Source organism: Lycorma delicatula, chromosome 2, assembly GCF_047948215.1.
Source record: "Lycorma delicatula isolate Av1 chromosome 2, ASM4794821v1, whole genome shotgun sequence".
Lineage (NCBI taxonomy): Eukaryota > Metazoa > Arthropoda > Insecta > Hemiptera > Fulgoridae > Lycorma > Lycorma delicatula.
This window is the reverse complement of record NC_134456.1, coordinates 236,846,829-236,858,760: the sequence shown is the minus strand read 5'-3', so window position 1 is coordinate 236,858,760 and position 11,932 is coordinate 236,846,829. Positions and strand designations below refer to the sequence as shown.

At 26.0% G+C, this 11,932-nt stretch overlaps 1 protein-coding gene across 12 annotated transcripts in view; it reads left to right on the top strand.

Annotated features, from left to right (window-relative positions):
• Window positions 1-331: 331 nt before the first annotated feature.
• Window positions 332-11,932, top strand: part of LOC142319767 (aminopeptidase N-like) — a 35,221-nt gene continuing 23,620 nt past the window's right edge. For all 12 annotated transcript variants that reach the window (XM_075357413.1, XM_075357416.1, XM_075357419.1 and 9 more), the window contains exons 1-4: window positions 332-512; window positions 2,938-3,224; window positions 5,613-5,768; window positions 10,103-10,414. In XM_075357413.1, coding sequence (XP_075213528.1) covers window positions 471-512; window positions 2,938-3,224; window positions 5,613-5,768; window positions 10,103-10,414 — 797 coding nt within the window. In that variant the 5' untranslated portion in view covers window positions 332-470. The remainder of the gene's footprint in view (window positions 513-2,937; window positions 3,225-5,612; window positions 5,769-10,102; window positions 10,415-11,932) is intronic.

The following is an 11,932-nucleotide window of genomic DNA, read 5'->3' as shown; positions in this document are numbered from 1 at the left end:
AAAGACAAGTAATATATATAAAGACACCTGCAAAAACATTTTCTGTTAATGGAATTCTCAATTCAGTTTTTTATTTATTTAGAATGTAAAGTAATTTTTACATTTTTTAATAGAACTTGTTGGCAGTTTATAATTCCATAGAGGTTGATATTTTGATTTAATATTTCTTTTTACCAAAAATTATTTATTGCGCAGACAAATTATTATAGGATAAAAATACATTTTTACTATTTTATCTATTAATTAATATCTGATTTTACTTCTTAAAAATTAAACATTTAAATTATCCAGTTTTCAGTTGGCTGCTTTATGCATACAGCTGTTATAACATCACGTGTAGTTAAGTAAGGTTATGTTACTTTGAGTTTAAAACAAATTAAATTATTATTTAAAATAAGGTTTTAGTCGAATAGTGATAAAACATAAAAGTCATAAAGTATTCCAAGTAATAGTGAAGATGAAAATTGCTGATGTTGAAAATGCCAAAGATAGAACTGTACAACAAAGTCAAGGTATAGTAGTAGGTAGTAACTTATTAAAAATGCCAGGAAAACCCAACAATAAAGCTCTTCTGACAGAATGAAGGGCTGTGTTGAATTACACAAAAGATTTTCTTGTCTGTTTTGACAGCGATGGAGTTATTAATTATCAATTAAAATTATTAATTTTTTAAGAAAAGTTTGCACATTGTTAAATATAGATTCACGGATAAATTAGAATTCTTATTTTGTAAAATACATAACAATGTACTGTTTTTAAAAAATTCAGCTTTGAATTTTGTTAATTTTAATACTTTATTTCTAGAGATTAAAGTAAAAATATGATGTGGACACCACATGACTTCCTTGTACGTCTAATAAATTACATATACACATTTTTTTGCTGAGAAATGATTCTCCAATATTTTAATAAAGTGGACAGTTACATAATTGCTAAAATATTAGTTTTTATTAACATCAAATATTTATACAATTATTAATTAAACAATCTTACACAAAAAATTAGGATAGAGAAAAAGTTCAGAGTTACTGATTAACAAAAGTTTCAGATTTCTGGTGTGTTGTAAAAATAAAAGTTCACTAAACAGGATAGTTTAGTGAACTCCTGTATACTGGTTAGAATTGTTAATGTTGACCTTACAAAGTAAAATATTCAGTTTTTATTATTGGATTATTTGGTAAATAATCAAAAATGAAAAAGAAACAATCGTAGAGGAAAAAGAAAGATACTATGAAGAAATATATCTCAAAAAAACAAGAAGATGAATATGAAGAGGAAGAAAATGTTAAGAACAAGAGAAGAATAAAAAAATTAAGAGAAGATGATAAATATAAAGAGGAAGAAATCTTAAAACCAAAGAAAGAATAAAAAGATTAGGAGAGATGGTAAATATAAAGAGGAAGAAACGTTAAGACCAAGGAAAAAATAAAAAATTAAGAGAGTATGATATATGTAAAGAAAGAAAAAATTTGAAAACTACAGAATGTGTACACAAATATACAAGAAAAATTATATCAAACCAAAGAGTGATTAAAGGGTTGGCAACAAAAAACAAATAAACAAAATTATGATCAACTCCAATCTAGGGAGAATATTGTCTGACAATATCAGAAGAGTAATGAACAATAAGATAAGAATTTTTTGCAATTTAGTAAAGATCGGGCATGTGTATATGTTAATCTTGTTAGGATCTATTTTCAGTCACTGTGTAGTTTAACTTTGTAGATAAAATTAAACAGAAATTCGAGAATAATTAAATAAAATTAAACTAGAAAATCCAAAAATAATACGATTCTAAATAGTAATTTTCAATTAATATTAAATAATCAGAAGTTTCCCCAAATCTATTACATTTACACATGTAACAATGCCTATTAAATTACATACAACATTTTTAAAAGTACATAAAATTTTATTTCACTAATAACTTTTTCTTTTTTTTTTTTTTTTTTTTTTTTATTGTTATTGAATAATTATTTATTGTAATTTTTTTTACAATCACAGGTTAATAATTATTAATAAATCAATATATTTAAATTAAAAATAAAGTTAAAAAAATAAATTTAAGAAAAGTCAAAAAGAAGGGAATGAAGTCTAATTCGAACTGATGTGCCTTCCCTTGTAAGATCCAAATTCATTAATTAACATTTTATTTAGCTATAACTCTGGAACCAATGAAACTAAGTACTACTTATGATATATCTTTGAAAAGCTCTCAATGAGGGCTTATTACTACAGTTAAGAAAAAGTTCAAAATCCAAATTGTTTTGGATTTTGAGCCCTTCTGGTTCAGTCGATTGCAATCATAAGGGGAGGTGCACAAATAGATGTTACAACAGTCCTAAATCCAAAATTTCAACATCCTGCGGCTAATCGTTTTTGAGTTATGCGACACATTACATACATAATACATTACGTACGTACAGATGTCTCATTGAAACTAATCAAAATGGATTCAGGGATGGTCAAAATGGATATTTGCATGAAATCTGAAAACCGAAATTTTTTGTGATCCCAATACTTCCTTTACTTCGTAAAAGGAAGTAAAGATTAAGAAAAGACAAATTTAATAGTAAGAGATGTTCATATTTAGTTTTTAAATTGCAAATAATAAAATAGAAATGGTTTAAGTCATAGAAGAACCTTATCTTTTATCAAACAAGTGAGATTGTTGATAATTCTGTAAATTTAAAAGTAAACTTCTTCAAAAGAAAATACTGATAAGTATTGGTTGAACTGGTTATACAAAATTAATAACTTTTTTCTTGGCTTTGGTTGTTTTAGTTTTTTAATAAAGAATTCCTGTGATGCAAATGGCTAAAGGTTAAAAACAATTGTATAAAATATTCAAAGAAAGGATTCTTTTTAATATTTTCAATTTAGAAGTAAAAATTGTGTTAAAAGTAAAATATGTGTTACTTATTTTTTCTGTTTCAGGTAATTATTACTGAAAATACAAATAAAATAAAATTAAATGCCAAAAATTTAAAAATAGCTAGTTCAGGTGTATGGGTTAAAAATATAACTGATAAAAGTCAAGAAATATTAACTATACTAAATGTAACATTAATTCCTTTTAATGATTTTCTTATAATTAAATTACAAGAAGTCCTTATTACTGGTCAAAAATATTTAATAAATATACAATTTTCTGCTGCTCTTAGAGAAAGTCTTAAGGGTTATTATCGATCCAGTTATGTAGATAGAGACACAGATAGACTTAAGTAAGTATTTTCTTAATAAATATTAAATTTAACAAAAAAAAAAAAAAAAAAATGCGTACTTAGTTACATGGAATGTCAAAGGTGAAAGTGATAATAAATTTAGATCCTGGGTAAGAGTTTAAACTTTATAAACTGATGGTTCTGCAACTCCTGGAAAATCTTGGGGAATAACAATTTCATCCACGTTAAAATTAATATGTTTTTAAAAATTTGAGAGTTGCATAAATAATTAAGATTTTTTATATTAGGAAAAAAATATATGTACATATGTATATGTGGGTATGTAGAAAAAATGGAAGTCTGAAGAAGAATTCTTTCATGAACTGTTAAAATAAACCACTATCAACCTTTTTCAATGTGAAAATAAGTTATACAGTTCTTATTTTATTCTAGCCGAGAGTAAAAAGGATTTAGAAGAAACAATGAACGGCATAGATGAAGTCCTACGCAAGAACTATCGCATGAAAATAAACAAGAACAAAACAAAAGTAATGAAATGTAGTAGAAATAACAAAGATGGACCACTGAATGTGAAAATAGGAGGAGAAAGATTATGGAAGTAGAAGAATTTTGTTATTTGGGAAGTAGAATTACTAAAGATGGACGAAGCAGGAGTGATATAAAATGCCGAATAGCACAAGCTAAACGAGCCTTCAGTAAGAAATATAATTTGTTTACATCAAAAATTAATTTAAATGTCAGGAAAAGATTTTTGAAAGTGTATGTTTGGAGTGTCGCTTTATATGGAAGTGAAACTTGGACGATCGGAGTATCTGAGAAGAAAAGATTAGAAGCTTTTGAAATGCGGTGCTATAGGAGAATGTTAAAAATCAGACGGGTGGATAAAGTGACAAATGAAGAGGTATTGCGGCAAATAGATGAAGAAAGAAGCATTTGGAAAAATATAGTTAAAAGAAGAGACAGACTTATAGGCCACATACTAAGGCATCCTGGAATAGTCGCTTTAATATTGGAAGGACAGGTAGAAGGGAAAAATTGTGTAGGCAGGCCACGTTTGGAATATGTAAAACAAATTGTTAGGGATGTAGGATGTAGAGGGTATACTGAAATGAAACGACTAGCACTAGATAGGGAATCTTGGAGAGCTGCATCAAACCAGTCAAATGACTGGTTTGATGACAAAAAAAAAGACAAAAAAAAAAAAATTATTTTATTACTGTGCAGTTATTTTAAATTTTAAGTTAAGAAACGTTTCTTTGCATATTTAATATTCCTAAGAAGTAAAAAGTTAAACCAAAAATATGTTGTGTTCTAAAAGTGTTCTAAAAAATTAGAACACTTCTGACATTTCAGCTACTAGTTTTTTCGCAGCCTCTCAATATGTCAGAATTCTGGATGATTTGCAGAAAGAGAGAGTCATCATCATTTACAAAGTAATCTGGATAAAAAAATATTTATCTTAGCAGCATTTTTTAGCTAATTGTTGAGAAGATGGTAAAGAGTTGTTTTCTGGATCTATCTCCTTTTACAGTACAACTTTAATAAACAAATTTACTCAGTCCTGTAGAATTCTATATAATGTATTTTATGAATTTTTCTACTATAATTTAAATACTCTTAAAATATACATAGAATAAAATGATTTCAAGCATATATTTAAAAAAAAAAAAGATAAAACTAGCTATATTTTCATGGAATAACAAATATCAAAGACTGAACGTAGCGATAAAGTAATTGAACATGATCTATGCCATATGGGGATGAATATTTCTAAAGTTACCTAAGAAAACATTATGTCTAATTGAAAAATTTATAATTTTAAAGATATGTTGATGAATTATTTAGTATAAGAAGTGTCCATTCCTTGGACAGAATTTAAGGTTTACAGTAATTTGATGTTTGCATTTATAAATTGCAGTATTCATTTTGTAATGATATTCTTAAATTTTATTACTTAGTATACAGTGATTTTGATTAATTTATATTCATTCACATTGTTAAAATAATTTTCATAATAATTGTTGTTTTTATTGATTTGTGGTTTATATATATATATATATATATATACTGAAATTAATCTTTTTTAAGATTCATATTATTCTTCAGTATTGTTAAATTATGTGAAATAAACCACCTAGTACAGAATAATGAGATACTTAGTACTTAGAAGTACTTACTTTTGTAGGATCCCGCAACCTCAATCATGATTTAAATAATTCCATTATTGCATAATTATTTATTTTGCATTATTTTAATTAAGTATGAAAATACTTTCATGAAAAATTAAGGTAAGATATGTTTTACCTCAATATTCCGTACTAGGTGGTTTATATAGTTTAAATATACATATTACTTACAAGTTGACAAGAAACTAATCCCCCAACATTCTATATAATAAAACTATAAAAACAATTTTTTTTATTTCAGATGGCTTGCCATTACACAGTTTCAGTCAATTTTTGCTAGAGAAGCATTTCCTTGTTTTGATGAACCTTCAATGAAAGCAACTTTTACCATTAGTCTTGGCCATAAGAAACGTCTGAAAGCAATCAGCAATATGCCATTAGTTAAAACAACTCCAATGTAAGTATTTTATATAGCATAAGAAATTATTTGTAAAAAAATTGTTTTTATGGAACTGTGTAATAATGATGAAATATTCAGAAGTCATTGCATTAATTTACCCTTTTATTGCATGTAATATTACGTACGATATAAAAGAAATTTACTATGTAAAATTTTATTTATTTATTTATTTTTTAATAATTGACTTAATCAATATTAAGGTTGTGGTTAACAAAAAAGATTCTTGTGCAACACAAACAACAAAGAAAGAAAGTTGAAATCATTTATATTAAACAGAGTGAAAAATCTACTCCACATTAAAAAAATAATACAATTGTTATAATTAATACAAATTACCCCTAATTTATTTAATTTTCCATTTCATTCTTATCAGATACAAAAACATTACCAGATGCAAAAACAGTTGAACAGAAATAAAATTAATGAAAATCCTTATCTTTCTTTAAATTTAAAAAAAAAAGGATTTAAATTTAATGAAAAAGTATTTAATCTAATATTGCTTTCATTTCTTATTTCAAACATAGAATTTTTAATATTGTGTCAAAAAACATTTGAATTTTAATTTAAACTAGATAAACAATGGAAAAAATCAACTATAATAAAGATGAAAAAATTGGAAGAAAACATGTGATTAAATAGAATAATTTTGAACACAACAACTAACTATAATTAAATCAAAAAATAAACTATGATGAGTAAAATAAAAAATATAATTAAATCACAGGTAGAAAAAAGTAATAAAATAAAACCTGATTAAAATCCCCATCTCAAAATAGAAATTATTAAACAAATTTCAGAAAATAAATTTTATCTTGGAGAACAAGATATATTTATAGCACAAATATATATTTATTATATCTAGATATATTTATTATAGTACAAAATAAAAAAAATAAAAATAAAGAAACCCTAAAGAATGTAAATAATTTAAAAGATCCCTTACAACAAAAATCTTAGTCCTCCTAAATGATCACAAGCAATACCAATTAAGTAAAATAAACTAGATTAAAAAATCCATGTTCAACCATAAAAGAAACTCAATCAAACCTAAATCAGTTGTAATTCACAAATAACTAAACTTATGTGACAAATAAGCAATGAGAATTTTTAACCCTCAGAATTAAACAAAATAAATTACTATAAAAATAAAAAATAAGCAAAGATTAACAAAAAAGAATAGCTATAACTAAATAAAAAATAAAATAATAAACAAACAATGAATTAAACCATGACCACTAAGCTTTAATATAACACCAATTAAAATTGTTGATCCAGAATTGGAGCTTTAATATCAGCTTTTGGTAATCACGTGGGGAAAAAAAAAATGTATTTAGATATATAAATATTAACTTAAAAGCAATCTATTTAAGTTTATTTTCCTCTTGAATGGATAGAATTAAATATAACAAGACATATTTTACTTTAAAATGTTATCTTTATTAATCTTTTGGATTAACCAATAAACTATACAAACTTATAAAATAAATTCACTACATTTTACTTAGAATTCTCTAAGCTTCCTCAGGTGACAATATACATTCATACACACATTATACAGAACTTTCTTGCATACTAAGAAATTAACTGATCTACCCATCCTTTTTTTCTGTTTAGCCTCAGGAATCACCGTCAGTTATTACTTCAGAGGATGATATGTATGAGTGTAAGTGAAGTGTAGTCTTGTACAGTCTTAGGTCAACCATTTTTGAGATGTGTGGTTAATTGAAACCCAACCTTCAAAGAACACTGGTATCTGGTGTCCATGATCTAGTATTCAAATCCGTATAAAAGTAACTGCCTTTTCTAGGATTTGAATGTTGGAACTATCTACTTCAAAATCAGCTAATTTGTAAAGATGCATTTACCACTAAACCAACCTGGTGGGTTTGAACTACCCATCCTAGATAACAATATTTTGTCTCCACCCTTATTGTAATAGATCCCCCTACTCACACATCGCTCATCTTATATTTAGAAAATTATATGTATCTCTTTATGTAACCTGATTACTAATTGCTGTGTATTGAAACCTTTACAATGCACATATTTTTCTCAAAAATTACAAACATTAAACATTGTTTTCCTTAAAACTAAATTTATAATATAGATGTATGATTTTTTAAATTAAATTAACATATATGTTGCTTAATCCACTATGTCTGTTCTATTGTTGACAGCATTTGTATTTCTATTGATGTAAATCATTTCTAGAGTGGTCGGTCCTTTTATGTGTATAATATTTTGGTGCTGTTGAAATTAAATGAATGTTTATGTTCTATTTTATATTTTGTGAGCACTGTCACTTCCTTTTTTCTATAGTTATGGGCTTCTATTCTATTTTTAAGGTATTGAGGTGTTTGTCCAATGTACACAGTGTGACAATCCTTACATGGACTGCTGCATACTAGCTGGCTTGTTGATTTTTTACTATCGGTGATTTTAATTTAGTAAACATATTATTCAGATTGTTTAATTTTTATAAGCTAATATTCCCTACTAGTCTCCAAAATTTGGCCTAAATGGAAGTATCATTCTTATTCAAGAAATCTGTTCCCTGTGAAATTAAATTTCTATAAATTAAAAATAAAATTTCAAATATGATCAAATAAGAAATTAAAACTGAGAAAAGTATTATAAATATGTTAAAATATTTAACAGATCTTATTAACAACAAAATAAGTTTTTTACAAAAAAAATATTATTGCCTTTATAAGTTGTCGGGCCAAGGCTTCTTGAAGCTTGCCAGTTATATAAAATCCTCTAGCCACATTACAAGCACTGCACAGGTTATGATTGATGGTGAGGATGCCACCTTACTGCCTCCAAACCTACAGAACATGTGGAGAGGATGATGGAAGATTGTATAACTCTGCTGACCCTTAATTATAAATCAGTTGGAAGAAGAAGTTTGAGCAGACCAAGAAAGAGATGGAAAGAAGCTGGAACAGGCAGTGCTTAATCCATAAATGAAGAAGAAGAAAATGAAGACCAAAAAAAAATTTTTAAGTTGAAATAAACAAATAACACCTTAAAAAACATTTGCTTTAAATTCTGAAAAAAGTACTTTCCCAATTCGTCTTTGAATTTAGGATTTTAGAAGTCTGCCAAATTAAAAATTAACAATAACCAAAGATTTACTTATCCTTAATTTAGAACTGAACTCAAAAAATTTTAATTTAAAGGATCCAAAATATTATTTTCTAATTTTCATTATATATATTTTTTAAAATCAATTATTAATATTTTTATCTTGTAGTTTTTTTTAAAATTAGGATAAGCCTCCAAAAATGGTGCCCATATGAAAGCAATAGCTGTTTGCAAAAAAAAAAACAAAACATGAAGTTAAGGAACCTACATCTTCATAACAGTAAGAAAAAGAAAGCAAAGAAATTTAGTAGATTGCTACCATGTAGCTCTTGGAATGTAGGAATGTATATTAAAATCAATCTGATAATACCAGGTTATACATTATTTTGCTATAGTTATCCAAAACTAATTAATGAAACAAGAAAAAAATTAAAAATATCTTCCTACGTTTGTATACAGATAATGTATTTATTATAATTAAAAATTTAAGCTTTTATATCAACAAACTGAGCTGAAATGTACAATAAATTTTTTTTTAAATGTTACTTCCAAGGATTTCAGTTATGGTTGTGACCATCTTTAGTGACAGGTGCAACACCTTTCCCGTAAGTGTCAGCTAATAGTTTTTTATGCAAATGTACTAAGAATGTGGTCGAAAAGCATGTGTAATTTGAATTCTGTCAGTTTATTTAGTATATCACTGTTGTGCACTTATGTATGTTTTTGTATTTCATAATATACAAATGTGGTACTTTTTGTGTACTGCAGAATATCAAGGGTGTGTTGATGTTGACAAATTTATAACTTCTATGAGATGGTCAACAAGTACTGATTTTATATTGTTGCGAAGGACTTTTATATGTTTATTGTATGTTTGTTTAAAACTGGATCTCATTTGAATATTTTGCAATCTAAAAATGTTAGTTTATATAATAATCCATTGGCATTATATTTGTTTGGTGATTTGTTCTGTGTGTAATGATGTTTTCATTAAAAAGATTTTTTTAAAGATCTTCCACTTATAGTGGCACCATTAAAGGAACTTCCTCTGCAAAATAAAAAAGAATCACAAAATTGGTAAATTTTATGAAAAGTACAGCTTGAACATGCGTGTAAAACTTATTTAATAATATGTAGATACAAGTATGTGTCAAATTGAGAACATCATAAAATTAAAAAGCATTAACATAACACAAAAGTTTAAAATTAGCTCTTTTTTATAAATTTTTTAATTTTTTTTTCAGGGAAGGGAAAACAGATTGGGTGTGGGATGAATTTCAAAAATCAGTTCCAATGTCAACTTATTTAGTTGCTTTTATGATTTCTGAGATGGAACATAAAGATACAGATAAAGCAGATGGCAATGTTAAATTTAGAATATGGGCCAGAAAAGATGCTATAGATCAAGTAGAATTTGTTAAAAAACTTGGGCCTAAGATTTTATCATTTTATGAGAAATATTTTGATATAAAATTTCCATTACCAAAGCAAGACTTAGTTGCATTACCTGATTTAATTCATGGTGCTATGGAAAACTGGGGACTTGTTACATTTAGGTATTCATGACTTGTTTTTACCCTTTTTTAATTTAATACATATTGTTTTATTTACTACTAATTACAATTTAGGTTACAATTTTTAGAAACATTTATTCTTGAAATGTTTCTAAAAATATCACTTATTGTGAAAATGCTTCGCACATATATTCATGTGAATCAATGCTCTAGCAAATCACAATTGAATGTCTTCATCAGTTATCTTTCTACAATACAGGATAACATTTTCGATAACAATTAAATATCAGCTACAAAATACATGAATAGAATAACATTAAACGACTTATTAGAAAAGGATGCTTTGAATTCTGGAACTAGTTTCAATACTGAAAAATGGAAATCTTACAACTGTATATCTATGTAGTTTTTTATTTAAAGTGATCATATATTTTTTTTATTTGCCAGGTTTTTAGAGGATATCATATTATCAAACATGTAATGTGCTCAATTCAAAACAATTCATAGAATAACAGGCGACTTGAGAATTAACAAATATACCAAATTAAATTAGTGACCATCACTGACAATTATTAATGTTAAAATTCTTCTCTCTTTCTTTACTGAATATGCACATACTTTGCAGAATAAATGAGTTCAAATATTTAAAAATTTTTTTCTGTAAATATAAACTTTATGAATAACTTCTAAGCTACTTTACTATCCATTTTTTTATAAATAAAACTTTTGTAACAAAACAGTGAACCAAATATTATAATAAATTTAAAAATCCCCATCTACAATCTGCTTTTAGTTGTTTATTTTTTAAATGTTACTTTTGTGAAATGTATTCTTTCTTGTCTGTGACCTGCAGATTAACTGAACAAGTTGCACAGCCGAAAACGAATTACTTGATAAGGTGGTTGTAATAACTTTTTAAAAAACAATTTGTTATAAAATTTGGTTTGGAGATCACAAAAGTTTAAACTTCAAATTAATATTTCTGACCATCATGGAAAATAATGCACAAAAAAACTACAGGTTTATACAGACTAACTACAGTTTTAATTAGGTATAATCAAGTTTGAAGACAAATATAAAAAATTTACTGATATATTTTTATAAAATATACTTGAGATTTAGCCTTTTAAATCATTTTTACTAATTCAAAATATTTTTTAGGTTAATTTAAAAAAAAAGATACCTTTTTAGGATTCTTGATTCCAAAGGCCGTACTTTGGCTGATTATAACTTCTGGAATCCAAAAAAAAACATTGGTTTTGAATATTATAGCATTACCATCATGTTTCATATGGATCTGTAATCTCAAATCATTAACTTTTATACATTTCTGTTTTTTTTACACTTTTTATAAATACATTATATGATTGCAACTATAATTTGTGAAGATATGGGAAACAGCTTTGTTATGAAAGTGCTTTAAAGTAATACACTAAATTTAAATTAGGATGAGATGATGTTTTAAATACAATTATTTTTATTTACTAATTACATAGTGGACATGGCCAGGAAGGGATTCAACTTCCAGTAAATGCTTTTCGTGCAACTACCTACAAGAAT